At 54.0% G+C, this 26,550-nt stretch overlaps 10 protein-coding genes across 10 annotated transcripts; 6 read left to right on the top strand and 4 right to left on the bottom strand.

Annotated features, from left to right (window-relative positions):
• Nucleotides 1-83: 83 nt before the first annotated feature.
• BDV59DRAFT_209562 (alkyl/aryl-sulfatase) lies at nucleotides 84-2,028 on the bottom strand (the record flags this gene model as incomplete). Its single annotated transcript, XM_073695410.1, has 1 exon — nucleotides 84-2,028. Exon 1 carries the CDS (start codon nucleotides 1,980-1,982, stop codon nucleotides 84-86), a length of 1,899 nt encoding a protein of 632 aa, XP_073552075.1. The 5' UTR covers nucleotides 1,983-2,028.
• Nucleotides 2,029-4,698: 2,670 nt separating this feature from the next.
• Nucleotides 4,699-7,707, top strand: BDV59DRAFT_198708 (uncharacterized protein; the record flags this gene model as incomplete). Its single annotated transcript, XM_073693209.1, has 3 exons — nucleotides 4,699-6,226; nucleotides 6,279-7,200; nucleotides 7,260-7,707. 3 exons carry the CDS (start codon nucleotides 4,699-4,701, stop codon nucleotides 7,705-7,707), a joined length of 2,898 nt encoding a protein of 965 aa, XP_073552074.1.
• A 1,626-nt stretch (nucleotides 7,708-9,333) lies between these two features.
• On the bottom strand, nucleotides 9,334-11,402 carry spb4 (ATP-dependent RNA helicase SPB4). The gene is made up of 2 exons (XM_073688388.1): nucleotides 11,098-11,402; nucleotides 9,334-11,044 (listed from the first exon to the last, which is right to left on the bottom strand). The coding sequence occupies exons 1-2, from the start codon at nucleotides 11,385-11,387 to the stop codon at nucleotides 9,412-9,414; spliced, it is 1,923 nt and encodes a 640-aa protein (XP_073552073.1). The 5' UTR covers nucleotides 11,388-11,402; the 3' UTR covers nucleotides 9,334-9,411.
• Nucleotides 11,403-11,532: 130 nt separating this feature from the next.
• On the top strand, nucleotides 11,533-13,237 carry BDV59DRAFT_170292 (diacylglycerol/polyprenol kinase family protein). Its single transcript, XM_073688387.1, has one exon. It carries the CDS (start codon nucleotides 11,872-11,874, stop codon nucleotides 13,015-13,017), a length of 1,146 nt encoding a protein of 381 aa, XP_073552072.1. The 5' UTR covers nucleotides 11,533-11,871; the 3' UTR covers nucleotides 13,018-13,237.
• Nucleotides 13,238-13,394: 157 nt separating this feature from the next.
• Nucleotides 13,395-15,852, bottom strand: BDV59DRAFT_191034 (crossover junction endodeoxyribonuclease; the record flags this gene model as incomplete). Its single annotated transcript, XM_073691841.1, has 4 exons — nucleotides 13,395-13,935; nucleotides 14,071-14,397; nucleotides 14,453-15,757; nucleotides 15,839-15,852. The coding sequence occupies 4 exons, from the start codon at nucleotides 15,850-15,852 to the stop codon at nucleotides 13,395-13,397; spliced, it is 2,187 nt and encodes a 728-aa protein (XP_073552071.1).
• A 211-nt stretch (nucleotides 15,853-16,063) lies between these two features.
• Nucleotides 16,064-18,164, top strand: BDV59DRAFT_87819 (putative actin-related protein RO7). The gene has a single exon (XM_073697260.1). It carries the CDS (start codon nucleotides 16,275-16,277, stop codon nucleotides 17,913-17,915), a length of 1,641 nt encoding a protein of 546 aa, XP_073552070.1. The 5' UTR covers nucleotides 16,064-16,274; the 3' UTR covers nucleotides 17,916-18,164.
• Nucleotides 18,165-18,275: 111 nt separating this feature from the next.
• BDV59DRAFT_191017 (aldose epimerase family protein) lies at nucleotides 18,276-19,542 on the bottom strand (the record flags this gene model as incomplete). Its single annotated transcript, XM_073691839.1, has 2 exons — nucleotides 18,276-19,207; nucleotides 19,269-19,542. The coding sequence occupies 2 exons, from the start codon at nucleotides 19,540-19,542 to the stop codon at nucleotides 18,276-18,278; spliced, it is 1,206 nt and encodes a 401-aa protein (XP_073552069.1).
• Nucleotides 19,543-20,172: 630 nt separating this feature from the next.
• BDV59DRAFT_170288 (putative AT DNA binding protein) lies at nucleotides 20,173-24,402 on the top strand. Its single transcript, XM_073688386.1, has one exon. It carries the CDS (start codon nucleotides 20,393-20,395, stop codon nucleotides 23,942-23,944), a length of 3,552 nt encoding a protein of 1,183 aa, XP_073552068.1. The 5' UTR covers nucleotides 20,173-20,392; the 3' UTR covers nucleotides 23,945-24,402.
• On the top strand, nucleotides 23,813-24,460 carry BDV59DRAFT_87718 (uncharacterized protein). The gene has a single exon (XM_073697259.1). The coding sequence runs from the start codon at nucleotides 24,006-24,008 to the stop codon at nucleotides 24,417-24,419; it is 414 nt and encodes a 137-aa protein (XP_073552067.1). The 5' UTR covers nucleotides 23,813-24,005; the 3' UTR covers nucleotides 24,420-24,460.
• A 514-nt stretch (nucleotides 24,461-24,974) lies between these two features.
• Nucleotides 24,975-25,694, top strand: BDV59DRAFT_198701 (uncharacterized protein; the record flags this gene model as incomplete). Its single annotated transcript, XM_073693208.1, has 2 exons — nucleotides 24,975-25,403; nucleotides 25,491-25,694. The coding sequence occupies 2 exons, from the start codon at nucleotides 24,975-24,977 to the stop codon at nucleotides 25,692-25,694; spliced, it is 633 nt and encodes a 210-aa protein (XP_073552066.1).
• Between the last annotated feature and the right edge of the window lie 856 nt (nucleotides 25,695-26,550).

The raw sequence follows: 26,550 nt of genomic DNA, 5'->3' as shown, positions 1-26,550 counted from the left end.
TTTTCCGCTCGCAAGAAGTATCTGAAAACAGACAGACATTGCGACTAGGCAATCAACCCATCCGTAGTTAACTTGTATCTCGACTATGGAGTGACGATGTTGAAGTTGGGGTCACCCGGGTCGAGCAGTGATGAGAGTGTGTTAAGTGCGTGTTTGGGACCATCAATTTTGACACCTGCCTCTTCCAATGCGTCAGGATCAGGCCCGTAAACGGCAAGTGCAGTGAGTTGTTTAGTCGTCCCTGTCAGGGTCACGCTGGCTCTGCCGGCTTGCGGAGCTGTGCTGTAAACGAGCGCACCGTTCGACAACCACAGACGGTAAGTAACTCCCGTGTCAGTGACATCGATGTTGATAGCTAGCTTCTTGTGCCAGGCCTCTGGGCCATTGATCTGGACGGCGAGAGCGTCTAGGAGCATTTCAGGCGTGAGCTGCGTCACTATATCAGCTGAGCCCGACCGCGTAGGCGTCCCAAAGTTTCCATTGCGCAGCTCTGTTGTTCCCGAGATATAGAAATTTCTCCATGTACCATTCTCTGAGCCGTATCCTAGCTGCTCGTAGACGTCGGCTAGTAGGCTTCGGGCATCCGAGTTGCTGGGATGAGCAAAGACAGCATGGTTAAGAATCTCAGCTGCCCAGCGGAAATCACCGGCATTGAATGCCTCCCGACCCTTAGAAATAATCTGATCCACTCCACCAGCGAGCTTCACATAACGCTTAGCTCTCTCTACCGGGGTGTGTTCCCATAGATGGGCCGGGTTGCCGTCAAACCAACCACAGTAGCGTTGGTATATGGCCTTCACATTGTGGCTTAAAGAACCATAGTAGCCACGGGCGTTCCAGGTATTATCAAGCGCGGGCGGTAAGCTCAACATCTCAGCAATCTCAGGGCCATTGTACCCCTTATTTAAAAGGCGGAGTGTCTGGTCATGCACGTACGCATACAGGTCGCGCTGAGAGGTAAGGAACTCCATAATGTTGTCGGCACCCCAGGTCGGCCAGTGGTGGGATGCAAAGACAACCTCGGCTTCAGAGCCAAACAAATCAATAGTTTCAGTCAAGTACTTAGCCCAGGAATGCGGGTCACGGACCACAGCTCCACGCAGCGTCAAGATATTGTGAAAGGTATGAGTAGCATCCTCAGCAGCACATAATGCTCTGAACTTAGGAAAGTAGATTAGCATCTCAGCAGGTGCTTCGGTGTCAGGAGCCATTTGAAACACCATCTCGACTCCATCAATGGTTCTCCTTTCGCCCGTGCGTTTAATATTAACGTTAGGCGCGATAAGTGTGACGGTGCCCGTGGAGACGGTTTGTCCAAGTCCGGCGCCAATCTGACCCATCGGTCCCCGGCTGAGGGCGGCACCGTACATATAGGCAGCGCGTCGGCTCATGGAAGTACCCGTAAAGACATTCTCCGATACGGCATGCTCGAGGAATCCTTCAGGCGCAAGGATCTTGATGCCATTGGGCTCAACATCCTCTTCCTTGATAAATCCCTTAACACCGCCGAAGTGGTCGACGTGGGAGTGCGTATAGATGATGGCCTTAACGGGCCTGGGTCTGTCTTTGCAGCGGTGTTCCTGATAGAGAGCAAGCGCAGCGGCACCAGTCTCCTCCGAAGTAAGGGGGTCGATAATAATGAGGCCCTCGTTACTCTCGATGATTGTTGTATTGGATAAGTCAAGCCCGCGGACCTGGTAGATACCTTCCGTGACAAGATAAAGCCCATCCAGGTGGGCAAGTCTCGACTGGCGCCACAGGCTCGGATTGGCCGTGTCTGGAGGTTCATCCTCCAGAAAGCCGTAGGCGTCATTGTTCCACACAACTTCACCACTGGCATTTTTAACGATATTGGTGTTGAGATGGCCTCTAAAGCCTCTCTCGGCATTCAAAAAATCCCGACGGTCATCGAAGGGCAGACTCTGGCGGATTTGCTCCTGCTGATCAATGATGAATTGTGTTGCAGGCTTAGATTGCTCCATAGTGAGGATTTATTTGTCGTGTAAGGCGAGGAACTGGAAGCTTTGGATGTCGGGTTGTTTTCGTAACAATAGAATGATGGATTCGATGGGCTACACCACCCTTATTTATCTTCATTGAGTTTCCTAGAGCCCTATCTCTCATCATAACGAGTGACGTCGAAGAGCTGTTTCTATTGGCTATGCTCAGATGGGTAGCTTTGCGTGCAGCCGAGGCGGGGTTATTCAGCAAATATAACTATCCAATGTATGCCTAGGAGCTGGATGGATAGGATTTGGATCCCTCTTCCCGTGACTTGCAAATTGTCTGTGTTCTTTTCGTCAGGATTCTGGATTACAATATGCGGCTTGCAGCCTACAATTATCAGCTGTGCTCAGTTGTGCAGCTTTGCATGCAACCGAGGCGGGGAATGCCAGCAAATGTAACTCTCCCATGTATGCTTAGGAGTTGAATGGATAGGATTTGGATCCCCCTCCCGTAACTAGCCTATAATGTCTAGTTCCTTTATTTTCAAGTAGACCAGAATTGGATTCTAGGTTTCGGGAAGTAGATCGTGCAGATGCATGTATTTTTAGTACGTTGATGCATCCGTCTGTAGGGTTGCGCGCCATTCTTGGCACAGAAAATGCCTCCGGAGCACAGAACCAGAAATTCCATAGCGAATGTGAATTGCGCCATTCTATCCATGACGACTCCCATGCTGATCTGTTCCCTTTGTATTCTCGATGAAGTTGTGGACACTTGCCAGCTGGCAGACGTCAACTGGTTGACGTCACCCTCAATCTGCAAGACCTCGTCTTTACTAAAAGGCGCTTACATTAGAAAGTATTTACTTTGCACATGAGACATGATGATATTTGTTCGATTCGAAAAGTTGGAATAGATATGGTCTTTCGTAGTCAATAACGAGTGCACAGAAATCGAACAATGTGGGAGAATAACTAGCCATGACCATACTTGACAATATTCGATCTCGACAAATTCTCGATCAGATATCTGGTAATCAGTAATCTTGAGTCTATCCACAAGTAGGACAATAGCTGGAAAAAGCAGAGTAAGGGCTTGTCGCGATTGGTGCATGAGAGTCATTCGCCAGCGATGTTTTTGCTCTGGAGGTCCCCAGAGGGAATTGGGGTGGCGATGTGCCGGATGGGCCATGGGCGGTTGAGGAGGGAAAATGAAACTAGGATTATAACTTCTCGGTTCTTTCTTTGGGCCGTCCCACCACATTCAGTCGATTTGGCAAGCAATGGCGGATTCAATAGTCGATGAGACTTGTGTGAAAATGTTATTTAATCTACAATATCTGTCGAAAATCCTCTCCCATCCTAAGAACACTCATTATGTCTGACCAACTCTTCAGCTTCTTTCAATTGCTCCCACTCATGAACCCTCTGGTCCACAAGTGCGTCCACTCGCCAGCGATCCTGTGTTCCCTTTCTGTTCTGGCAACATCTTGGTACTGCCAATACCTTCTTCCCGATAATTCAACCGAATCTACAGCAGATAAAGGCCGTTTATTTGTATACACACCCCTGTCATCTTCAATCCCGATAATGTTAATCTGCAACACTTTCAGGGTTGAGATTATCAGCTGGGATACGGTGGTCAAATGTTACACCATAATAGTCAATCATTTTAGTAGATTCAATGAGGGGAAAGCCATTAGCCATAAAAATAGAAACAATTGCCTCCACCAGTATTGACTGATATACACTTACTGATCCGGATGCGTTTCTGGCATCCAACCCAAGTACTTACTCATGCCCACACCACCAGATCACCAGGTACTTCCAGATAAACTTCGCGCCCTAGATCTTTTGATAAGTGAACTGTGATAGCTCCAGGCCTACTGGCTACGGGAACTTTCGGTCCAGAAGACCCAGATATTACGGGATATGTGGCAGGAGCCTTTGTATGGCGATCAGAGGGCCTTCCAACTGGATTCTCAGCGGCTGATCAAGTGGTAGAAAGTGATACTGGCCGGTGGAAGCGTGAATGCAAGGCGGGATATAAAGTGGAAGCGCCATAAGTAAAGAGAAATCGCTTGAGTGCCTCTGCTGGAGTGGATTAAGACCGCTTTCAACACGGGCAGAAAGAATTTCGATGGTTCCCTCCACTCAGCCAGGGTTGAGAGGCTACATGGTGCGCTACTTTACAAGGAGATCATGTGCATCTCGAAAGGGGATACCTATCTAATATAGATCTGTATAAATATAGCCATCATCTTACATCCTCGCTTTCCTCCCGCCACGATGTCTTTGACGACGTCTCCTCATCTATGCGTTGTCGTGCTAAGGTTGAACTAACCACTGACGGGGCGAACAGTTCATCCGCCCCTCACCGCCTGCCCAATCCTGCCGGCCGTGACCGCGAAAGTCCAAATTCCCAAACTTTCCCCGACATCTTCTTCTCTTCACTACAACTTGGGTGCGCTTCTCAAAACTCCCTCGTTCGACCGCACATCCCCCGGTAAGTCTGGTTGTCAGTGAATGTCGAGGGTCAGGGGCGACGCGTCGAGCCCACATAACAATAACAGAAGTTCCTTCCACCCTCTCTTTCCTCTTCCTTCCTACTTCCCTCTCTCTCCTCTCTTTATCTCTCCACCTTTCAATATTCGAACCCTTTACATTCAAAGCTTCCAAATAGCTATTCTACCTCATCTCATCATCCACTGAACACGACCCTAGCGCACATCTTCGACAACCATCCTCCACCATGCGGACTCGTTCGCAGCAAGCGTCGCCTGGCGGCTTTGTCTCTCTCGAGAGTGGTAGGGCTATTCGTCGTACGCGCTCCACCAGAACCCCCTCCCAGTCGAACGCCGAATCCTCTACATCCCAAACGGCCACTCGCTCCAAAAACCAGCGCACAGGCAAGAAGCCTGGACCGAAGAAATCCACTGCCACCAAAACGCAGAATCCCAAGGTCACAAAGCGTACGACACGCAAAACTACTCGCAGGACCGATCAGACAACATCTGGCGATGATGAGCCTGAACTTCAGAACCCCAATTCCGAGAACGTCTCCCCCAACGATCAACAAGCCCTTGACAAAGCTCAAGATGGCACCAAAGATGCCGAACCTGCCCCATCATCCTCAAAATCTGCCTTGTCAGAACCTAATACTTCCGAGCGTGAGTCTCTCCCTTCCGCTGAAGACCCCAATGGCCCCATTCCCTCCACCCTAGACCCCAAAGGACTCAATCCCCAAACCCATTCCCCCCCAAGCAACTTCCCCTCGCTGAGCCTTTTCACGATCCTTGGCCCTATCCCAAGTGGCCCGTCATCGATCTTCGATGACGAACGCCAGGCTGCCTATTACCTCGGAAGGCAGTCGATCGTGGGAAGGTCGTTGGTGTCGGAGGTGTTGGCGGAAGTGCCCGAATTGATCCCGGGCCTTCCATCCTACCCAGCTGAGGCAGAACCCGGTGAGCTATCCCACAGGCCGTCGACTACAGCCCCGGGTTTCTTGCCAAGATGGGCCAGGAGACTCTCTCCAATCCCCGAAGAAGCAGAGGAAATGAGCCCTGGCCCCGGCTCAAGTGCTAGCGTTGAGCGAGAGGGCTCTGCCTGCACGGAGGAACCCCTCTCTACTCTGCCCCCAGCCCCGATGGTTGACCGCAGAACCCCACCTGACCATGGGGCGGCCCCTATCTCATCCATAAAAGAGACCAGGAAGGAGAGAAAGAAGAAGAAGAAGAAGCCGCTGACCCCTTCCAAAGTAAACAGAAAACGGTCTCGTTCCGATGCGAGCAACGAAGATCGTATGGCCCCCGAAACGCCCATTGCCAACAAGCGCCGGAATCTGGGCCTACCAGGAAGTACCCCTTTCGCTCGCCGCCTCACTCCTTTGTCTCGCCGACTTTCGACCAATGCTGCACCCTACTCTGAGAGACTGCGCCGGCGCACAATCGAGAGTCAAGGCCGTATCCACAGAACTGTCTTCCGCATTCCCCAACTTATCGCACAGACGGAAGCAGATCGTCGGGTCTCAGAATCTCCCTCGCCTAGCCCATTCCCTGAAGCTCCTGAAACTACCTTCGATTTCACCGTTGAGCGGAGTCAAGGCGACGATGACAACAGTTCCCAAGCTGCACCGTCGGCTCCTCAGGAACCGTCCACCCCAGAACCATCATCTCGCAGGGGATGGAATATTCGTGGCTTGCTGAGCTCTGTTCCTCGTTCGCTCTCCATTTCGCGTTTCCTTCCATTTGGTCGGTCCCCTGGATCTACCGAAAATCCTGGTAGGTACCATATCATATTCTTGGTGTTGTGTAAGTTTTTAATCTTCTGCAGCTCCTGCCCAACCTTCCTCGGAACGTATCAACCGCGTGCAGCCTCCTGATACGGACCTCGCCACCTCTCAAAGAGACACTCAATCTCGTCGCCGTCTAAGCGAAGGTCGTCTGACCGAAGAACGCCCTAAAAAGCGGGCCCGCAATTTGTCCTACTCCCTGTTTCCCGCACCTATGGATCGGTCTCTTTACCTTGGAGACATCCCGAAGACTAAACCGGCCCCCAACTCGGAGTCCGCATCTCAGCGTTCCCAGAACCGGACCCCAGAAGAGCCGAAGAGTCAGGAATTGACTGCGCCAGGCAATCAAGCGAAATCTTCCACCGAACCTGAATCTTCATCTTCTCCCGAAACCCCTAGTGATACGGCGCACAAGAAGCGCAAGCGTGCTCCCTCGCCCGATGTTATTCCCAATCCCGCAGGGTCCAGCTATGGAATGGACTTGGATTATTTCTGCTACAGCTCCGACAGCGATGAAGAGACGAACAATGAAGCCTCGCAGGACGAACCCGAATCGATCAGCAGGCTTCCGCTGGCCCAAAAGGCCGTCCGCAGTGCCATTCGTTCCGAACGACACCCTTCAAAGAAGGTCCGCTTCGATGCAAGTCCTGAGGATACACCTTCCAAGCTGCGTCTGCGTGCCCGTGCCACTGACCCGTATCATGGCAAGCATTTCATTGGAATGGGCGAAGGATCGCCTTCTGCCTCTGCATCTGCACCTACTACTCCAACCCCGAGTGCTCGTACGACTCGGCCACAGGACTTTATTCCCAATACTCAGGGCACTTTCCAACTCGATTATGATGCTTTCTCAGACGATTCTTCTGAATCGAGTGGTGCGCCATCTCCTTCTGTTTCCGCCCCAAGCCCCGCGCCTTCAGAAGCTCCCACCGTTTCTTCTACCCAAGTCGAAGTTGGCGATAAGTATGTCGCATCCCCTCCATTCTTTCCTGCAAGCATGTCTGACATAACTTACTGCACAGGGTGTCTGAAAATCAGAAACCAGCCCCTCTCACTCCTCGGCTCCCATCCGCTCCTCCAGCTACCCCAGCCACGAACAGAGAGGCACTCGAACGGGCCCGTTCCCAGGCAGAGAAATACAAGCCAAAGACTCCTAGTGGTCTTCGTACCGCAAGCCGCTATTCGAGCCCACTGACGGCGACACCGGAAACCGTGGTTGAGCAACCTCAGACCGTGGAGAAGTTCGGCGATGACCAGTTCGCTCGCGACGCCCAGTGGCTCTATGAGAACTGCCCTTCTGGCGATCTTGCCAAACTTTCGTGGCCGGCCAGACAAAGCCTTTCTGAGAGCTTGGGCACCAACCCTGCTGCTCTTGATATCGTGAATGATATCATTACCAACACTGAAATTGAAGAAGGCTACAAGCTTTTCTGTGAAGGACTAAAGCAATTTGAACAGGCTTCTGCGTAATGCAGGGGTGTCATGTAAAGTTTGTTACGAATGGATATCGAAAGGTGTTATGGTGTTTTGTTTATTGACTGAGTTATCTTTGTGCCCAAGCGATGGTTTTTTTGTCTTTATTCTGCCGGACCCATCTGTCTGGTCTCCTGTTGCTGTTGTCGAGGTCAGAGAGGTCCAGGTTTTGTTTATTCATGGTAATGTTCATGGGCGTCTTTGTGTGGGTTGTGATGGTCTTCCCCCGCCATGGGATGGATCCTCTTCCACATGTTGAACCGTCTGTTGCGTGTTGAGTTTTCCGCTGGGAGTGGGATCCTCTGTCGAAGTTGAGACCTCTTTTGCAAGTTGGATCCTCCTTCGGGAGTTGAACCCTGCATCAGAGTTGAGCCCTTCGTTGAGTTGATCCTGTCTCCATGAGATGAATCCTCCACTCAGTTGACTGAGTCTCCTGCTGGAAGTCGAAAGCCCATAGTGAATTGGAGGCCCACAGCCCAACTGAATCATCCAGGGCATGTCCGATATATTGGCGATTGTTTTGACTGGAGGAGTTTATTCTGTTCTGTCTTCAAGTTTTGCATGAGCCTGGGACTTATATTGCATTCAGTCTTGCATCCGGGCGCCTGTCGTTAGGAAATGTATGCATCTGCATTCATTCAACTTCATGGCAAACCAAAGACCTGTAGATCTACGCCTGTGTAAGAATGCTAGGTCCATCCGACGTCGCTAGTCGATACATGTCTCTGATCGTCTTTGAACAGTCGTATAGCCACCATAGCCTGTGGACGTTGGCCAGGTGTGCTGTCTTACAACACACAAACTCATCACCACAAAGACATCTGCGCAAACACACAGCCTCATCAGAGGAAAGAAGTATAATAAGAATGTGCGTCTGACTTCAGTCCTTTGCTAAATCTCAAGCCCGGGACCATCATCTATTTGCCTCGAACTGAATCCCTGGCACGCGATCGTCTGACTGATGAACGATGTGCTACTATCAACCCAATAAACCGCCTTGCACCTGCGCTTTCCTCCAACTCATCAAGCCATGTGATAGGAGCAAGCGCTTGCCGTCTCCAAACAATAATCCGAACCCCCTAATCGTCGTCTGCGACAACAAACATCTTTGCCGCGGCGTCGGACAACGATACTGCGCTCGATGTTGCGGCCGCCCCCTACATCCTCCATTGACATCGTTTGGGTCGCAGAGAATGGTCAGAAGTCCTTATGTCTCGCCGGACCCAGACTGTTACAGAGAGAAGAAAGCTTCCGGAGAATCGTCGTCTACTTCGTGGGTGAAGCCCAAACAGCGCTGTCTCGATTTGCTCTATAGAGATCATAAGCGCTCTGCGTTGGCGAGTAATCGCCCGCTGCCACCGAGGAGTGTGACTGTGGACAGTCCAGGGCGGTCTACGGAGGTGATAGTCGCTGTTTCTACGGCATCTGCTTCTTCTGGGACGAGTGAGTCCGTTGTAGCGAGAGAGAATCCCGGAGAAGTCGAGTCGAAAGAGAAGATTACGATGCACGGGTTGATTCATGAGATAAAGATGACGGCTGTACACGAGTTGGATAGGGGAACTTCCAAGTCGAAGGTGGAGGCATAGGATATATGGCATGATTAGTACTGCGGAACGAAGATATGTGCGATAGTTCTCGTCTCTATTCAGAATAGGGTATGATATAATATAATAGATACAGGTCAGAAGGGAAATAAAGAGTTTAATCGAACCCTTCGAATTCGTCGTCGTCACCGTCGTTATCAGCGGTCTTGGTGGCCGCTTTTGCAGCCCTCCTGAGCTGCCGTTCCTCCTCGTTCTTCAGTCGGATCTCTTCGACCATCTTCTCCGTCTCCCGTGCCTTCTGCTTCTCCTCCTCGCTCATCCTCTCCCACCGGCTCTTCTCCTGTCGGAGATGCTTCTGTTCCCGTCGCTTTTGCTTCTTGTTCTTCTGGTCAACCTTGTTGCTCCAGGCAACGCTCTCGCTGGCTCGTCGCTTGGTGGATGTCTGCTGCGCGGCGCCCGACTCCGCGCTTTCCTGAAGGACTTCCTTACGGCGCTTTTCTCGCTGCTTATCCTTGTATGCATAGTTATCCCAATCGAGATCGACACCCAAAGTGCGATCCCCCGTGAAGTTTCTCAATTCCGGCATCTTCGGGAGTTTCAACAACCCCCATGCGCGCCCGAGGGCCTCCCAGTCCAGGTCCGCAACACGGAAGATGCTGCTTGCCTGGTGTTTGCTATAGCTTCGGAGCCAGCTGACGAAGGCCTTCTGGCCGCGATCGTGGAGAGCGCGGTCTTGCTTGACGATTTCGCGCGCGGCCTCGGTGGCTGTCGACGCCTCGGAGTCCGGGATCGAGATGGCGTGGGGGAAGGGCGTGACGGGAGTTTTGCGGACTTCTAGGAACGAGACGTAGTCTTCTTCGCGTCCTGGGTGCAGCAGAACGACACTCACGCCCCGGCGGCCGGCTCGGCCGGCTCGGCCACAGCGATGGATGAACGTCTTGGGGTCGGACGGGGGGTCGATCTGGACAACGAGGTCGACGGACGGGATATCGAGCCCACGAGACGCCACGTCCGTTGTCAGGAGGATGGAGGGCGTGTGGGCGTTGATGAAGCGGTTGAAATTCTTCTGGCGGACGTTTGCCGGGTGTTTCCCGTGCAGCGGGATGAGCTGGAAATCGTCCCCTAGCAGTAAAGGCAGGATGGCGGAGAGATAGTCCACGCCGGAACAGGTTGAAACGAAGAAGATAGTTTTTTGGGGAGTTGGCTCGAGAGAGGTCAGGATTGGTCGTAGGGTGAGGAATTTGTGTGCCGGCGGTGTCGTGAGGTACGTCATTTGGAGGCTGGCCGGGGTGCGCTTGTCCTGCACCCCGGAGGTGCCCTTTACTTTCACCAGGACCTTGACGGGGTTCCGTAGTCCAACCCGGACAATCTGATCGACCGCCTCGCTGATACTGGCACTGAACAATCCCGTTCGTCTTTGCTTGGGGAGTCTTCGTAGTATGTTCTGTAGGGTTTCTTTGAATCCGAGGTCCAGCAGACGGTCTGCCTCATCCAAGACCAGCATTTCAAACGACGATTGGGGGCAGTGAACATGGGGCGAGGAGAGGAGCTCCAGGAGACGTCCCGGGGTGGAAATCAACACGTTCGGGGAGTGCTTGAGGAAATAGCTCAGGTCTTCGGCGGGCGTTGTCGACCCTCCGAGAAGTAGCTGCGGGACGACCTTCAGCGTCGAGGAGGGGAATTTTTCTCGGGTCGCATCATTTTCTCCTGGGGGATTGATCGCGGCGGCAGATGGAGGATGAAACGCAAGGAGGGACAGAAGCACTTGGTGGATCTGGGATGCGAGTTCTCTATATCCCGTGTCAGCGCGAGCTTCCATACTCCGAGTCTGGAGATGAGGTACCTGGTAGGGGAGATGACGATTGCACCGATATGGTGCTTCTTGATGGGTTCCTCCAGCCGCAGGAGCTTTTCGACAACAGGCACCAGGAAAGAAAGCGTCTTTCCACTCCCAGTGACGGCTTCGACCACCACATCCTTGTGGGCCATGAACAGCGGGATCGCCGAGGCCTGCACCGGAGTCATTTTCGAGAAACCCCACGAAGCGACGGCGTCCAGCACCCACTCAGAGAGCGAGGGAGAGACGGCCTCCCAGGCTCGCGAGGAGGTACCAGCGGGGGGTTTGGGGGCCATGTTTAAGGGTGCGTTGGATTCTCGCAAGGAAAGAAAAAAATGAAGCTTATCAGAAAGAAAAGATTAGATACCGCGGGCGGTGAGCCACGTGATGGCGCTCCGGATTGGGCGGAAGCGATTTTATTTACTGCATCACGAGCGTTCTCTTCTTTCCAGCCGAACCCTCGCCATATCGCTCTTCGCCAGGTATCGCCCGTTGTTGCGCGATCAGCGACCCCTCCGATCTCTCCTTGAGGCTGTGCTGCGTCGATGATCGTTCTCTGACATCAGTCCGGCATGCGCATTCTCTCCACCGCACTGCTCTCCTCGTCCTCCCACTGTCTTCGGTAGATTCCCGTCGCCCACGATTCCGTCGTTACAAGGAGATTCTCTCCTCGTCCCTGCCTTACTGGCCTGTACAGATCCGTATTGGATTCAGCGCCCTGTATCCGGTCTGGTTCTCTCTCCCGTTCTCCCTCCGCTCGTCACACGACACCCCGTCGACATGTCACCACCACCGCCGGCCATCCCCGAGACTCCTCGGGTCATTTCCCCATCTCCTGCGCCCTCGGGGGGACGATCCAGCTCGCGGGATGATTACTCTGCACCGACAACACGATCCGCAGCTCGGCGACAACGTCAGAGGGATGTATTCGAGGATCTAAGGGACGAGCCAGCATCGAAGCGCTCGCGCACTCGGCCTCGAAGTCCTGGATCATCACGCAGATCGACCCGGCGGTCTAATCCCAAGACTCCAGTCAAGGAGGATCACACGCCAAAGACAAACGGCCACGCAGCCTCCAACGGCTTCCTATCACCACTCGCCGTACCTGGCGGTGTTATACCTGATATCTCCCGATCTCCGTCTCCAATGGGCCTGATTCCACTCCACACCCGATACCGCAACTTCATTCACCGCCACGAGATCCCCCGCAAGCTGCTTCACGTATCGATCGGCTTCCTCACTCTCCACCTGTACAGCCGCGGCATCCAACCCCTGCAGATCACCCCGTGGTTGTTCACGGCTCTCGTACCCATTGCGACGACGGACATTATCCGCCATCGCTCCGAAACAGTCAACAAAGTCTACATCCGCTGCGTTGGCGCGTTGATGCGGGAGACCGAAGTGTCGGGATACAACGGGGTGATCTGGTACTTGCTGGGCGCCTATGCCGTGCTACGCTTCTTCCCCAAAGATGTTGGTGTTATGGGCGTGCTTCTCCTCAGCTGGTGTGACACCGCCGCCTCCACCTTCGGCCGCCTTTATGGCCGCTACACCTTCTCCTTGCGCAAGGGAAAGAGCTTCGCCGGCACCCTCAGCGCGTGGCTGGTGGGTGTTTGCACCGCCGCCGCCTTCTGGGGCTACTTCGTGCCGCACGTTGGCACGTTCCCCAACGACCCGGAAGGTTCTTTCATGTTCACTGGCCGTCTGAACCTGATCCCAACATGCGTCAAGAACCTCATTGGCTGGTCTGCCGACTCCACGACGGGTGTCGTCACGGGTCCCCTGGCTCTCAGCGTTATGAGTGTGGTATCCGGCGTTGTCGCTGCCGGAAGTGAATTCCTGGATCTCCTGGGGTGGGATGACAATTTCACTATTCCCGTTCTGAGTGGAATCGGTCTCTGGGGCTTTTTGAAAGTTTTCGGTTAAGCAGCGGTAGTATATCCAGGCGTTCACTTTTCCTTTGTTCGGCCATTGCTTTGTTAATTTACCAGCCAAGGGTCTTCTTGGGATGTGACATTGGAATAGAATGAAGGGGCCTCCTTAGATATTTGTTGTCTCCTGGTTCCGATAAAGGCGTTCATCTCTGTTTCGGCTTCTCCCTCTCAGCTCAGCGTTTCTTTTCATCGGTACATGCTTCGATGTAGGTAGTATTCTGTTGTATGATCATGAGATATGTGATTATGCCAATATGGCTACTAAGCTTCCTATATACCATAGTCCATCCACCAACGCCAAACGCAAGGCCAATAACGATTCTCAGGGCTTCAACGTCAAGATTTCTTCAAGACAATATGCGGTAGTAATCATGACGAGTCGGTCAGATCTACTATGCTCACGCGTGGGATCTTCTTCCGTCCGGCACGTCTTTCTGACCTGCCGTCCACTGTTCTATCAATAGCCCCCGATTCGTGTGCCGGTTCTGGGGTACTCTCAGTCGTCCAGTATCCCTCCTTTACCACGACCGATTTCATGTGTGCTTGCGAATCCTGCCTCCCCGGCCTGCAGCTGGCTGGCTCTTTCGCTGGCATCTTTGGCTCCTGTTTGACTGCCTTTCCTTCGTTTGGGGCTACTCCGGAAGGGTCTTTACAGGCTAGTGCTGGAGCCTCGGTGTTCTGACGCTTCTGTATTGAACGCATATCTAGCGCAGCCTTCTCCAGAAGATCCTGAATCCGAGGCGGGCTAATTTCGCTGGATGTTTCCACATCGCTCGATAGGTTCCGGCGGCTCGATCGCTTTGGAGTAGGCGACGGAGTTCCCAATTCCATATAATCTGGAGCGTAACCAGTATTCGAATAGCTCATTCGGATCTTCCGTGAAACTGAGGGCGAAGGGGTCTCTTCGGCACTAGAAAGATTATCTGAACACCTGCTAGAGACCGTTCTCGATATAGACAGCGAAGGGATCTCTAGAGCATCTCTTTCTACTTCGGCACTAGAAAGGATACCTCGTTGTCTGTTGGAAACCCTTCGCGAAACGAACGGCGAAGGGATTTCCATGGCATCCGGTTCCACCTCCACCTCATCGGAGATAACGGCTCTGCGCCTGTTAGAACGGCGGGATTGGCTGAGCATGGGGTGTCGTTTGATATCGGTGGGCGAAAGAAGGTTGCATGCGGAGGTTAATCCAGCAGTCAGGTCATTAATGACCGGCGACTCTAGGCTGGCCATATATTGCGGAGAATATGTCGATGACTGCGATGAGCCCTGTTTTGTAGGGGTTGCTGAAACAGCTGCTTCGAACAGCTGCGCGTTTTTGAACTGAGATGCATGGGCGGACTCCTTCATTAGGGTGCCGTATTTCAAGATACTTCCCCGTTTCATTCCAGGATCGATGGGACCCTTCTTGCGTGGGCCGGTCTTACGGGTCCTTTCTGGATGGCGTAGGAGGAGCGAGTTCTTCGACGGGCTCAACCTCCTCTTCGTCACCCGAGCCTGTCGTTTCCTGAGAGGGCACGGGTGGGTTGGGTTCTTCAGCAAGTAAGTCCAGGCCGACGACATCGATTGGAATATAATCAAGTTGCAGTTCGCTCATTCCGTCTGTACTATAGATTGTGCGACTCTTGTAGACTTTCTGCAACATTGGCGTAGGGTTGTTGGATAAAGTAGGACCGTTACGGAAAGCAGAGGCTTGTTTCTGAAGTCGGAGCCGGTGGGACACAAGAGGCTCAGCCAACAGCCTTATCACTTTTCGGGCCCCAGAACGATAGTTCCATTCGAACGCGTCGGCGGTGAATTGTCTGAGTTCCATGACGTCGATATCCTGGTCCCACGCGTTCACCAGACGGCGTTGCAGAAGTCTGATATCGGTGTCTGTCGACACGATCGGCTTGGCATAGTAAGACAAGATCTGTTTATCGGGGAACGTGTCTGGAATCCTGACCGCTTTGTGCTTGGTTTGGAAATAGCCGCTTTCGTTCTCCTCCAGTTCGTACTGAAGTCTCTCCCTCCACTCAGCCAGGCGTTCGTCGAGCTCTACGCCATCGTAGCTAATGATCTCCATGAGATCTGCACCGAAGCCAGCCCGTGCAATCTCTGCAGCCAGCTTACTACCGCATTTTGGAACCCCAGATGGGAGATAGTCACCACCGCTCAGCATCGCGAAGAGGATCATCCCTGCCCGGTCTACAGACGCGGTGGATGGGATGTCCGACTCACCCATATTATAACAGGTAACGTGCGTTGCGGGGCCACTCCCGCTCTCCTTAGAGAAATTCATGATAGTCAACGTAGAGCCGAACATCAAAGCATCAACGTCGTTACTCATAACGCAATCGACGACCCCGGATCGCTGGAGCCGCGCGCACTCGGCCTCCGCCTCACCTGGTGCGTCATGACGGGGAAACTTGAACAGATCGACCAGGATCTTGGACAGGCGGACGATGGGCGCACTCCCATAGCTGCCACTTGTCGCTTTGCCCCTCTTAAAGGGGGGTTTCTCCCTCCCATCATACACGAAAAGGGGATGGATAGGCAGCGCTAGAAACTTGAGTAATCGGTAGAAGAGCGTCCGTAGTTCTGGATTCCGGCCGCCTCGGCTTGCTTGCACCTGGAAGAGCCATATCGATATGTCGACTGCGATGCGAATGGGCCTTCTTGTGCGTTCCAGGTGAGTGATGGCCAGTTTGGACAGGGAAATACGTTCTCCTGAACCAATTGCATTGATGAGCCTGATGCAGGTCAGCTTGTTGGTTTACAACCGAGATATATATCTCCTGCGGATGCGACATGGGATTTCAGAACAAACTCACCCTGGAATCCCCATTGGGACAGGATCAGCGACATCCCAAGACAGACATCCAAATACAAAAAGTGCCGTCCAAGAGGGGAGTCTGATGCGTGAGGGCGGTAGATGATGTTGATGTTGTTTATTGTGATGCCCGAGCGAACTGGACCCAGCGGGCCGACGTAGATCCGGCGGCCCCCCAAAACAGTCGGTGCTGCTGCTCCGTGACTTCGCGCGTCCGGCCTGTCAATTCGACCTCGTTAATCCCAAGAGCTACGCCGTGTCGTCTATACCAGCTGCGCGACCGAGCATGAACTGATTGCCCCTCGATTCACCGTTTCCGTGGCGATCAAAAGCATGAACCACGTGTTGCACCGGCATCTCCATCTCCGAGTCCCCGCACTCTGAATTGAATGTGAACCCGGCAGCATTGGGGGAGGCACAAGACCCACGACAGCGTGATGGCTAGCGCTTCGACTACGTCTGCTACTGACGACAAGCGGACTCACTCCGCGAGCCCGAGTATCTCTACGAATTTCCGTCACAGTCAATCTGGGCGACCGTCCACACCGCAACAGCATCTCCGCTCGCATCATTCGTCCTTCGCCAGTACGTCGTCCGCTGGCTCGTTCCGCGGCGAAGAAGACGCAATAATATTTGAATTTGGCTCCAGATGGCTCCGGGCTGGGTTCGAGGGCGACAGCACGCCCGTATGCGTCGTCGGTTGTGGCCCCGAGGACTGCAGGAGAGCGGGCGACTATAGGGGCTGGGTGATGGGCCCGTCAAATGGCGACGTGGCACCTCCCACACTGGCTAGACCCGAAGAGTGGACTGGAGCTTACGAGTTGTGGAAGATGGACCTGCGCGACGTCGATTTGGGGCTGGTGGAAGACAAGATCGAGCGGATGATTCGCGAGACGTACAACAAGCATCTCTTGACAGATGCGGGGACTTCCCGACTGGTTCTGGTCCTGCCATCTGTCATGCCGCACCCCTTGCTGTCTGCGCTTTTGTCAACGTTGTTCAGTCGCTGGCGGTTTCCTAGCATCACCCTCGTGCCTAGCGCGGCCATGTCGACCACCGCTGCTGGGGTGCGCTCGGCCTTGGTTGTCGATATCGGGTGGGCGGAAACTGTTGTGACTGGGGTTTATGAATTCCGAGAGATTTCCATTAAACGGAGTACACGCGCTATGCAGTCACTGTTGCAGGAGACCGGGAGGCGTCTGTCCCGTCTTTCGAACAGTGCGGGGGAGTCGGATGGGATATCGGTGGACTTTGAATTCTGCGAAGAAGTCGTCAGCCGATTCGCATGGTGTGGGACGGGCTCTAACGACTTGACGGACGAGGAGGGCACGCCGCTTGGGCGTAAGACGGTGTCGATTCCGTCCCCGTCGCAGCCTAGTTCGAACTACATTGATGTCCCATTCTCTACCTTCTCAGAGCCGGTGGAAAAGATCCTCCTGGCCGAGGGCGTCGCAGAGTGCGAACTGGACGACGACGAGAAGCCCATCCCGCTGCTGGTGTATAACGCCCTGCTAGACCTGCCTCCCGATGCCCGTGGCACCTGTATGTCGCGGGTGATGTTCGTCGGGGGCGGGTCGCACATCCCCGGTATTCGCCGCCGGGTCCTGAATGACGTCGCTGGTCTGATTGACCGCTACGGCTGGAGTCCGGTGCGAGGAAAGGTCATCGACCAGGCGAGGCAGAAGCTGGATAACCTGCGTCTCAGCCGAGACCCAGCACCCAGCGATGATCAAAACCGACCCGCCGATTTTCCTGGAACTGTTTCTGAGACGGCGGAGGATGAGCAAGAGATCGATCCTGTGGAGCAGAAGCTCCGTCGGAATAAGCAGAAAGACTCTAAACCCCACACGCAAGGTGTCCTGCGCGAAGTGGAATCCCTCGGGGCCTGGGCGGGCGCCAGTCTCGTCGCGAGTCTCAAGATCCGGAGTATGGTGGAGATTGAGCGCGAAAAGTACCTCCTCCACGGCCTCGCGGGTGCGAGCCGGGACCTGGAGTCTCACGGCCACGTTCCTGACCGCCGGTCAGGTTTGCGCGCTGGTGGGGACCGGTCCAGTTGGACGCTAGCGGGATGGGGTTGATTGATGGCGTCCGGAGCGTGTATTTGTGGAACGCCACGGGTGGATCTGTGGGACTGTATAGTGCGACTGCGATTTAGCCGGCCTTGATCATGCGTTGAACGTTTCTGGTGGTTTATTTGGTTCCGCCTGCTTATGATATCTTATGATATCTACTGGCCGGTCTTTGATATGAATAGATACGATACCCGATAAAAGGAAGACTCTAATGCTAGATTTTACGCGCTCGTGCTTTAGTCCTCGATGCGGGGTCGATATTGGTTCAACTAGACTATTTACACAGCAGTAAATGTACAGATATCGAGAACGTCTCAGCGATTACGGTGAATTAAGAATAGCTCGTAGAGTCGAGTCCGTCTGCACTTACTTCGTGCCGAACTGGTAAGTGGCCCAGTTGATGGCCGGACCGGTGTTGGGAGAATAGATCTGGTTGGGAAGCTGACCCCACTGGGGCTGGTTGATGCCGTCGATCCAGCCCTCGGTCTCGACGACGACGCAGCCATGCTGGTTGACGAACTCAGCGCCCTGGATGCCCTCTTCCTTGTTCCGTTGGGCCTGCGACGACTTGATGGGGATGGTGCCATTCATGTTGTTGCAGGAGTAGATCTGCACGGCCTGCTGGTTGGAGGCGACCTCCATGGTGATGCCGGTGGTCTTGGAGTCCATGCGGAGGATGGGGACGATGGAGTCGGCGGAGGCGTACTGGGCGGGGCGGTCGACGATGAAGCAGTTATCGTAGCCGGTGCAGGTGGCGCCGCAGAGGCCGGCGGCGTCCTTGATATCCTGACCGATGAGCTTGCCCTTGGTGAAGTCGGCAGCGCCATTGTAGGCGGTTTGGACATCCAAGAGGGAGCCGTTGGGGATGAGGATGGAGTCAGTGCCGACGATACGCTTGGACAGGGGCAGCTGCAGGGTGACGTCGTCGAGGACGTTGGCCTTCTTGAAGCCATTCAGGTTCCAGTAGATGTGGTTGGCCAGCATGATGGGGGTCTCCTCGGTGAGGGCCAGGGAGATCAGCTTGCTGGTCAATTGCGGGAGACCGTTGGGGTTCTCCGGGGTGGTCTTGGTTTCGACGCTGAAGATGGCGTGGGTGAGCACTTCTCCGGGGAAATCTTCCCAGCCCTGGTCGAGGAGCGAGAAGGTCACGGAGTCCTTGGAGTGGGCGGTGACGGTCCAGTTGCGCTGGTCGTAGCCGACCTTGCCTCCGTGGAGGGTGTCGTAGCCACCTTTCTCGTTCTTGGCGATGTGATATTCTTGTCCATCGACGGAGAAAGTGCCATTTTTGATGCGGTTGGCTGGGAGGGTCAGCTCGGGGGTTGTTGTTTACCCGGGGATCGAGATCAAGGGATAGCTCACCATAGCGGCCGACGACGGGGCCAAAGTAGGTGTGGTAGGTCTCGGTGTCGGTCAAGTACTGCTTGGGATCATCGTAGCCGGCGACGATGTCCTGGACGTCTCCATTGCGGTCCGGCACGAGGAGGGAGGTGAGACGAGCTCCGTAGGGGATCAGTTTGGCGGTGATGTTATCCGCACTGATGGTATAGACCTTGAAGGGATCGTCCCCACCGGCATTCTGAGCCAGGGCGGGGACACCCAAGAGGGCAGCAGGCAGGTAGCGAGTGAGATGCATTCTGAGTCCCAGGAGAAAGGTCACCGCCAGACAGAATAAACAGGCGAGGGAGAGATGACGAGGAGCGAGGCGAGGCGGGAAGCGAGGACGAAAGAACGTGGAGGAGCGAAGAAGCATACTATGGGAGTGTCTTATACTTATGTGAAGTCGGCCTTACCTCATGATGGCGCCTGACCAACAAGAAGCGGGGAAAAACCCAAACAAAACCGGGGCACGCAGGGGCGAGGAAGGAATTCACTGATCGTAGGGGCTCGTAATTATCCGAGCGAAGACGCAATCGACGGGACTAAAGTAGTGCAACCAACAAGCTCTGGACGGATCGAGTAGTTTGAAAGGGGTCCGTCCGGGATGGTCAGCCACCGGTGGAGCCGAATGACCGGAAGGAGGGAAATTCCCGCGGGGGAAGGGCGGGGAGGGAGGACGGAGATGAAGGAGGGAGATGAGTCGTCCTTAATCTAACGGTGTCGGTCTGTCTGTGCCCGTGTCTCTGTCTGTATGTACGTGTGTCTGTAGGATTCATTCTCCGATACAGAGGTAAACAAACATCTGTTATCGTAAAGGGTAAGGTCGAGTACGGAGTTAACTCGGAAATACCTTCCCCCGAAATGATTACATAAGTACCCGGAACATCCATTCTCCGTCACCCTTCGGGAGACTTGTTTATGCTTGTTATGCGCTTTCCCCACCACGATCGCATCACATCTCCATCTTCACTTCTTCGTCTCCATCTCCGTCTCCATCTCGACCGCATCGCACCCAATGTCTTCAGGTCTACCTCCTCAATAACTCCTCCTTCTCCACCCCATGACGCTCCAATTCCCGTCGCTATCCTCCCCTTCATCCCGCCGCCATGTCCTCCCGTACCTCAACGTCCTCTCCCGACATTCTTGGGCCTTCTGGCGACGCCGATTATCTCGTCTCCTCCCCCTTGAAACCCTTTCCGCCGCGCCCTTCCTTCATGTCGCCCGCCAATCTGAAACTTCTTCAGACTCCCGGCTCCGTCAAGGCTAAGACCTCGCGTTTTAGTCCCACGCCCGCCAAAAGTGCCCACTCCATCCGCTTCGATGATGTCTTACTCCCTACCTCCCCCGCCATGAAGTTTGCCACCGGTCAGCGCTCCTTGTCCCCAGATAAAGGTGCCGACGGCAATCAGAGCCCTTGGAGAATTCGTGTCACGCTGGAGGCCACGCAGGACGAGGATGCCAACCCGGGGAGCCCTGCCCGCAAACGCGCTCGTCAGACCACCATGACCACCAAAGTCCCTCTCAAAGACGAATCCGAACAGACCCCTCGACGACGTAGAGGTCGCCCCCGCAAGTCCGACGCGCTCGAGCTTGCCCAAACGCCGACTCCCGCCCCCGTCCCAGGTAGCCCGGGCCATACCCCAGGTCCCGCTGGCTCCAGTGGCCAGAAGCGCAAGCGAGGCCGGCCGAAGAAATCTCTACCCCAGCCTGAAACCGTCGAAACCCAGGTCGCGCCGGACAACCTGGAGGATGACGAACCGCAACGCGTCGCCGAACACAATCCGGAGCCCACGGTTGAATCTGCTCTCGAGTCTACGGTTGAACCTACGCGAAGCCCTACTCCCTTAAATCTGGCGGTGGACGATGGTTTTGACCACGAATTGCCCGACGCGCCGGCTCTCACGGACCCGTTTGAGTTCGGCGAGCAGGTCCAGCAGCCGGAAGACGTCAATGAACGCCGCAGTTCTCCTCGCGTAACGTTTGACACACCAAATGTGGATGGGGTAGATGACGACTACTTGCGGATTGACGAACCACACCTGAATTCGACACCGTCAAAGATCCCATCCCCGCCTAGAGAGGATTATCTCTCTCCGGAAAACACATTACACGCTGGCCACACTCCCATGCCACCGCGACGATATCCCACTCCGACATCGTCGTCGCAAGTAGGCGATGATAGGCCAGAAGGGAATGGTGCTCCTGACACGTCTGTTGTCTCTCAGCACAAAAATGACGCCGTCGCATCGAATGACCCTACAGACGAGCACCGGGAGTTCGACTCAATCATGGAGAGTGAAGGCTTTAGCATGGTGTCCCTGGATACTTTGCCGTCAGCTAAACATCATGGTCTCAGTGCAAATTCCGACCTAAAAGGAAAAAAGGGATCCCTAAAACCCTTCATGGACCGAGAAACAACTATCCCCTCGAAACGGAGGTCCCCCCTTTCGCGAGTCGATGAAAATTCTGTTCCAAACGTGCAAGTGGCTTCGTCCCCGGCCGTGGAACGCCAACAATCCCATTCACGATCTCGTTCAGATATCTCCAACCCTCCAGTGGTATATCCATCGCTACCCAGCCAGCAGAGCCCTCCGAGAGATCCACAGTCGTCCCCTCATGCAAGTGCCTTCCATCGATTGTCACCTACCGTCGCGACACGGAAGAAACCATTGGCTACACTGGTGAAAGTGGTTCGCTTGGGTATGGCGCTCGAAGGTGCCCTTCGAAACTCATTCGACGCCCCTGACGTATCGGATCTGGATACGATGCGAGACCACGGAGTGGATTTAGAGGGCCCAAGGAGACGTTTTGAGCGTTTGTTTACCGGACATAGCCCAGAAATCCAACGACAACTTTATGCTGGTCTGGAGCTTGCCCATGAGCTGGCACAGAGACGGATATTGAATGAAATTGAGCAATCCAGGAACACTAATGCACCGGAAGTGAGCCCAGAGCGCGACGATGAAGACCATGATATAGCACAAAGGTCTCTGACGCCTCCTGAAGACCCCGATGACGCTTCTCCCCATGAGACACCCAGCTCGGAGATGAAACGACGAATGGCAGAGTGGCAGCGGGAGAGAGAAGCCATCAGTCGGGAGATACAAATGGCAAATTCCAGCCAAGTTATCGTCATCGATAGCGATGAAGGTGGAGACTCGAGCCCGCATGCCGGCGCAGATTACTATGCGGCCGAGTTCGACTCCGACCAAGAATCTAATCCTGAACCAGAAGCTCCGCGGGAGGGAGAAGAAATGCAGACTTACGAACAGACTGAGGATAGTGTTGGTGAAGAGGAGGACGATGGGTACGAGGATATCTGGCAGCTGGAAGCTCATGACCAAGGCAACCAGTCAGATCCTTCTCCGATTGCCGACGACTACCAGGAGAATGATCATGGCAGACAGGGCTCGAGCCCGTGGAAGAGCGATGAACGTGGGAAGTTTTCTTCTCCTGCGTATTGGACGAATGAGCACGACAAAGTCCCATTCCTGGGCCCATCTAGGATCCGAGAACTGCGAGAGCAAGATGTGGACCTGTCAGGGTTACTCCGTGCAGAGCATACTCCCAACCGTTTGCGTTATTACTATGGAAAGGTTAGCCCTGTGAGTGCCACAAGTGGAAGCTCGCCGGATCAGTCTCCGTCAAGGGCAGAATCTGGCAGGGAGGACATGGCAGAGCATAAATACCCAGTCGAAGATATCAATTCGGGTAACTATTTGGAGACAAGTCCTCATAGGGACCATGAGGACGACTTCCAGTTGGACCCGACTACCCGATTTGAGAATTCTATGCAACGTCTTGATTCGCGGGTAGACGAGAGCGAGGAGAGCGAACGTGAAGATGTTCAAGATGCCGCCCTAACCGAGCATCCATCTGCTGATCAGACATTGGACATGACGCCTAAGCGACCACCGCCTGAAGGTGGAGATGCACCGGCATCATCCTTGTTCCATAAGATCGCTAGTCTTACTCCTGCATGGTTGAAAGCCCCAAGCAGGAAACAAGCCGATCCGCCAAGTCAGCCAGTCGAGGACGACGAACCTGACAACACAGATGATGAGAATATGCCCAACGAAAACTCCGGCTTGAAAGCGGTGGAAGATTGGGAGGAGACGCCAAGACCCCCACGTCGATCTATCGAGCTCAGTCGGGAGCGAAGGGATTCCTCTCGACGTAGTTCGGGTCAGCGCTTTGTCCACGCACGTTCGTCCCCAGATGCCAGGACGAGTGGCCGGGTATACGAACGCCCACCGCCCATGACCGTATCCGGATACTTTTCCGACGAGCATTATTACCTTCTGCGACGTCTGTATCGGATGGCTAAAAAGCATCCAGAACGCTTTCCCTACTACCCAGCACCGGGTCGCAATGATATCGTAGGAGACTGGATATGGACTTCAGATGGTACTTATGGCGTTCCGATCACGGAACGCCAATTTGCCATTATCGACCGCTTTGTGCAGGAACTCGCGAAGCACGATATAAAGGCTGGTGGGACTGGCCAGATAGGCTGGACTGAAGCGGAACTGCACCGCCGACTTATCAGCATCATAATTGGAGAGCAAGTTCGACTGGAGACAAAAGAGCAACAACAAGTGCGTCCTCAAGCTGGGCCCTCCGGAATCAGGGGCATTGCCAGCAGGTTGTGGCGTTAATGGCTGCCCAGGGCTGCAGGCTTCTCGGTCGTCCACCCGAAGTCGGCGCTCTATCTCACGAATGAACGGTCTGCATGATCTTTGGACAAGCCCATGTTATGATTTCCGTTTTGGTTTCTTGGTGTTACATATTCTCGGGTTGTTACGGGCTGACGAACCAATGAACGATTTGTTGGTGGTGAATTGGCTGCTACCTGATATGGGATGGTTTACATGTTTTTGTATAGCATCTACTTGGTTCTTTATGATTCCCCTTTCGTTTCTTTTTATATTTCTTTTGGCGAATTGTCCAAATCAGCTGCCTTTTATTCCATCACACTATACATATGCATCCTTCTCATTGGCTTTGCAGAAATCTTGGAACGCGCAAGTTATTGGAGTTGGCTATCCTTCTACCCTGTATGTTTTATTTAAGAGCATCATCTTGGGCGTCTTCGTACGAGCCGGCATGGGCTTATTAGGAAGGACACCATGATATTTTCACGTCCAATGAGACAAGTATATATGTTTTCTACTCTGGAACTGGTCTAATCGTAGTGACGATATGCCTACAGATATTCAAATGTGAATCGAATCCCAAACTAGTGAAACATCTCCGACGCAACTCTGAATGCGAAATGGGCGTTTCCCCCTCAGGGAAAATTCTCCTGCCACGTTTCCAAACCCAGGGATGGTGTCTGCAGGATGAGGCATATTGGACTTGGTATTGGCTCCAGGCGATATGCACCCCACCAGCCGCTCAGGCGGAGAAGCCATATTGCATTCTGGACCGTGGTCCTCCAGCCGCTTTCCCGGGGCATGCTGTCTTGTGCATGGAGCGAGACCATGGCCGCGGGGGAGATTGTGACCCAGAGTGTATACGGTAGTTTTCGGAGAGCTGCGCTCAGACGAGCGTATATAAAGCCCCTCAGAAGGGGCTTTGTAGCAGGAGGAAAGTCATCCATAATGCCATGGACGCACTAAACCCAGCTCAGATCACACCACCCCAGCGTCCGTCTACAGCTCTCTCACTACACTTCCCTTACCCATGATGGGGGTCGGCACCACGGTCAAGTACGTCTTTGGCCTTTCCTTCCTCCCGCGAAGACACTTCCGAAAGGGTAAGCAGGCCGACCACAGGACGGCCCCGATCGCGGTCACCGTGCACTGTCACAACGGCAGTTGTGACGATGACGGGCCCGATTTCGAGACGGACTTTGGCTCGGGCTGTTCGTTTGCCGCGCAGATGGCGGTGAAGGAGACTGCGTTGGGCCTGCATCACCACCACGACGCTGCCGGCAGCGGCGGCAGTAGTAGCAGTAGTCGGGCCCGATTGGCGCGGATCGTCAGTTGGGCGAGCATTGTGGGCGACCGCAATCGGTGGACGATGGAGCAGGAGCGTGAGCTTGCGATTGCGGAGAGCCAGTTGGCGAGGTGTCAGAAAGCATGGAGCTCGGAGCAGGAGTTGTGGTTGGCTTATGTATGTTTCGATTTCTCCTTGCAGAGGCGGTTTCTTTTTCGTTTTTGTGTTTCTGACTTGAGCTCTAATGGATGGGTGTTATGACAGATCAAGGCTCTGACTGAGGAGAAGGAAGCCCATGAAGAGTTCCTCCAACATCGGGCGAAACAACAGGACGATGAGCAGCAGCATTTCCGGAAGGCTTGGAGTCGGCGAAAATCTTATGAGGACCAGCAGCAGCACCCGGGACGGGCGAACAGTCGTCTGCGGCGCCTGCGGAGACGCACCAGTTCTTTTGGCCCGGAGGATTAAGATGTGGCTGAAGACGTATGCGGGCGTCTGTACGGCGCAGGGACGTGGATTGTGATCATCTGGGATGGTCTCGAGAACACTGGTTGAGCCGAATGTTTGGGCCTGTCTCATGCAGTGAAGGAATAGTTCCGCGATTGCTTGTTTTGTTGATATTAGTATAGATTGCTGTCTCCCAACGGGGATGTATCTACGCAGGTACGGACGATTTTGTATGTTGTGGTCGCAAATCGTCGGTTAAGCTTCAATAGAGAACGGAAGTCAGATACATCTGGGATGAATGGATATCTTGCTATATTTGAAGCAAGGGCCAGTGGGGAGATCTTGTAGAAGTCCACATCGTGGATCCACGAATCCACAGGAGGCTCGTCAGACTTCATACCGCGTACATCATGGCTCGTCGTACTGGACATCATACGAGGTTCGACAAAATGAAGGTTCGTCTGTATACTCCGGCGGCCCCCGGAGTCCACCGGCCAGGATGATAATGACGGATATTACGGAGCAGGCGGCTCGTCGAGAGGAGCAGACAATACGCAGGCGACGACTTCACGGACCAGACCACAGTTGACACCAAGTCCCGAGTGGACGGGGAGTCCCGAGAGATAAGAGACCGCACCAAAAGTACCAAGAATCTCGGCACCGTGCACCTCTCTGGTCCACCGAGACGGGTCAAGGCAATGAATGAGGCTGTGTCAATAACTCTGTTGTTCGACCACTCGATCTGGCCTGTCTTATCTCTCGGCCCACCACTTCCCCCATGACTAATGGGGTCGAGTAAGGGCGGATCTTCAGGCATTCGAACTGTCAACTGATAAGCTTGCATCTGTTTGTCTCCAGGTTAAGGGATTGACCGGGA

This window comes from Aspergillus ambiguus, assembly GCF_047715705.1.
Source record: "Aspergillus ambiguus strain CBS 117.58 unplaced genomic scaffold BDV59scaffold_3, whole genome shotgun sequence".
NCBI classification, from domain to species: domain Eukaryota; kingdom Fungi; phylum Ascomycota; class Eurotiomycetes; order Eurotiales; family Aspergillaceae; genus Aspergillus; species Aspergillus ambiguus.
Note: the sequence above shows the minus strand (reverse complement) of the source record. Positions and strands in the feature narration are given on the sequence as shown.

What these genes read in the sequence shown, in the direction of transcription:
- BDV59DRAFT_170288 (XM_073688386.1), top strand. Translation starts at nt 20,393, where the DNA reads ATGTCCTCCCGTACCTCAACGTCCTCTCCCGACATTCTTGGGCCTTCT.
- BDV59DRAFT_87718 (XM_073697259.1), top strand. Translation starts at nt 24,006, where the DNA reads ATGAACGGTCTGCATGATCTTTGGACAAGCCCATGTTATGATTTCCGT.
- BDV59DRAFT_170292 (XM_073688387.1), top strand. Translation starts at nt 11,872, where the DNA reads ATGTCACCACCACCGCCGGCCATCCCCGAGACTCCTCGGGTCATTTCC.
- spb4 (XM_073688388.1), bottom strand. Translation starts at nt 11,387, where the DNA reads ATGGCCCCCAAACCCCCCGCTGGTACCTCCTCGCGAGCCTGGGAGGCC. An exon ending in ATCGTCATCTCCCCTACCAG is followed by an intron (nt 11,045 to 11,097) that starts GTACCTCATCTC and finishes CACGGGATATAG; the next exon opens with AGAACTCGCATCCCAGATCC.
- BDV59DRAFT_87819 (XM_073697260.1), top strand. Translation starts at nt 16,275, where the DNA reads ATGGCTAGCGCTTCGACTACGTCTGCTACTGACGACAAGCGGACTCAC.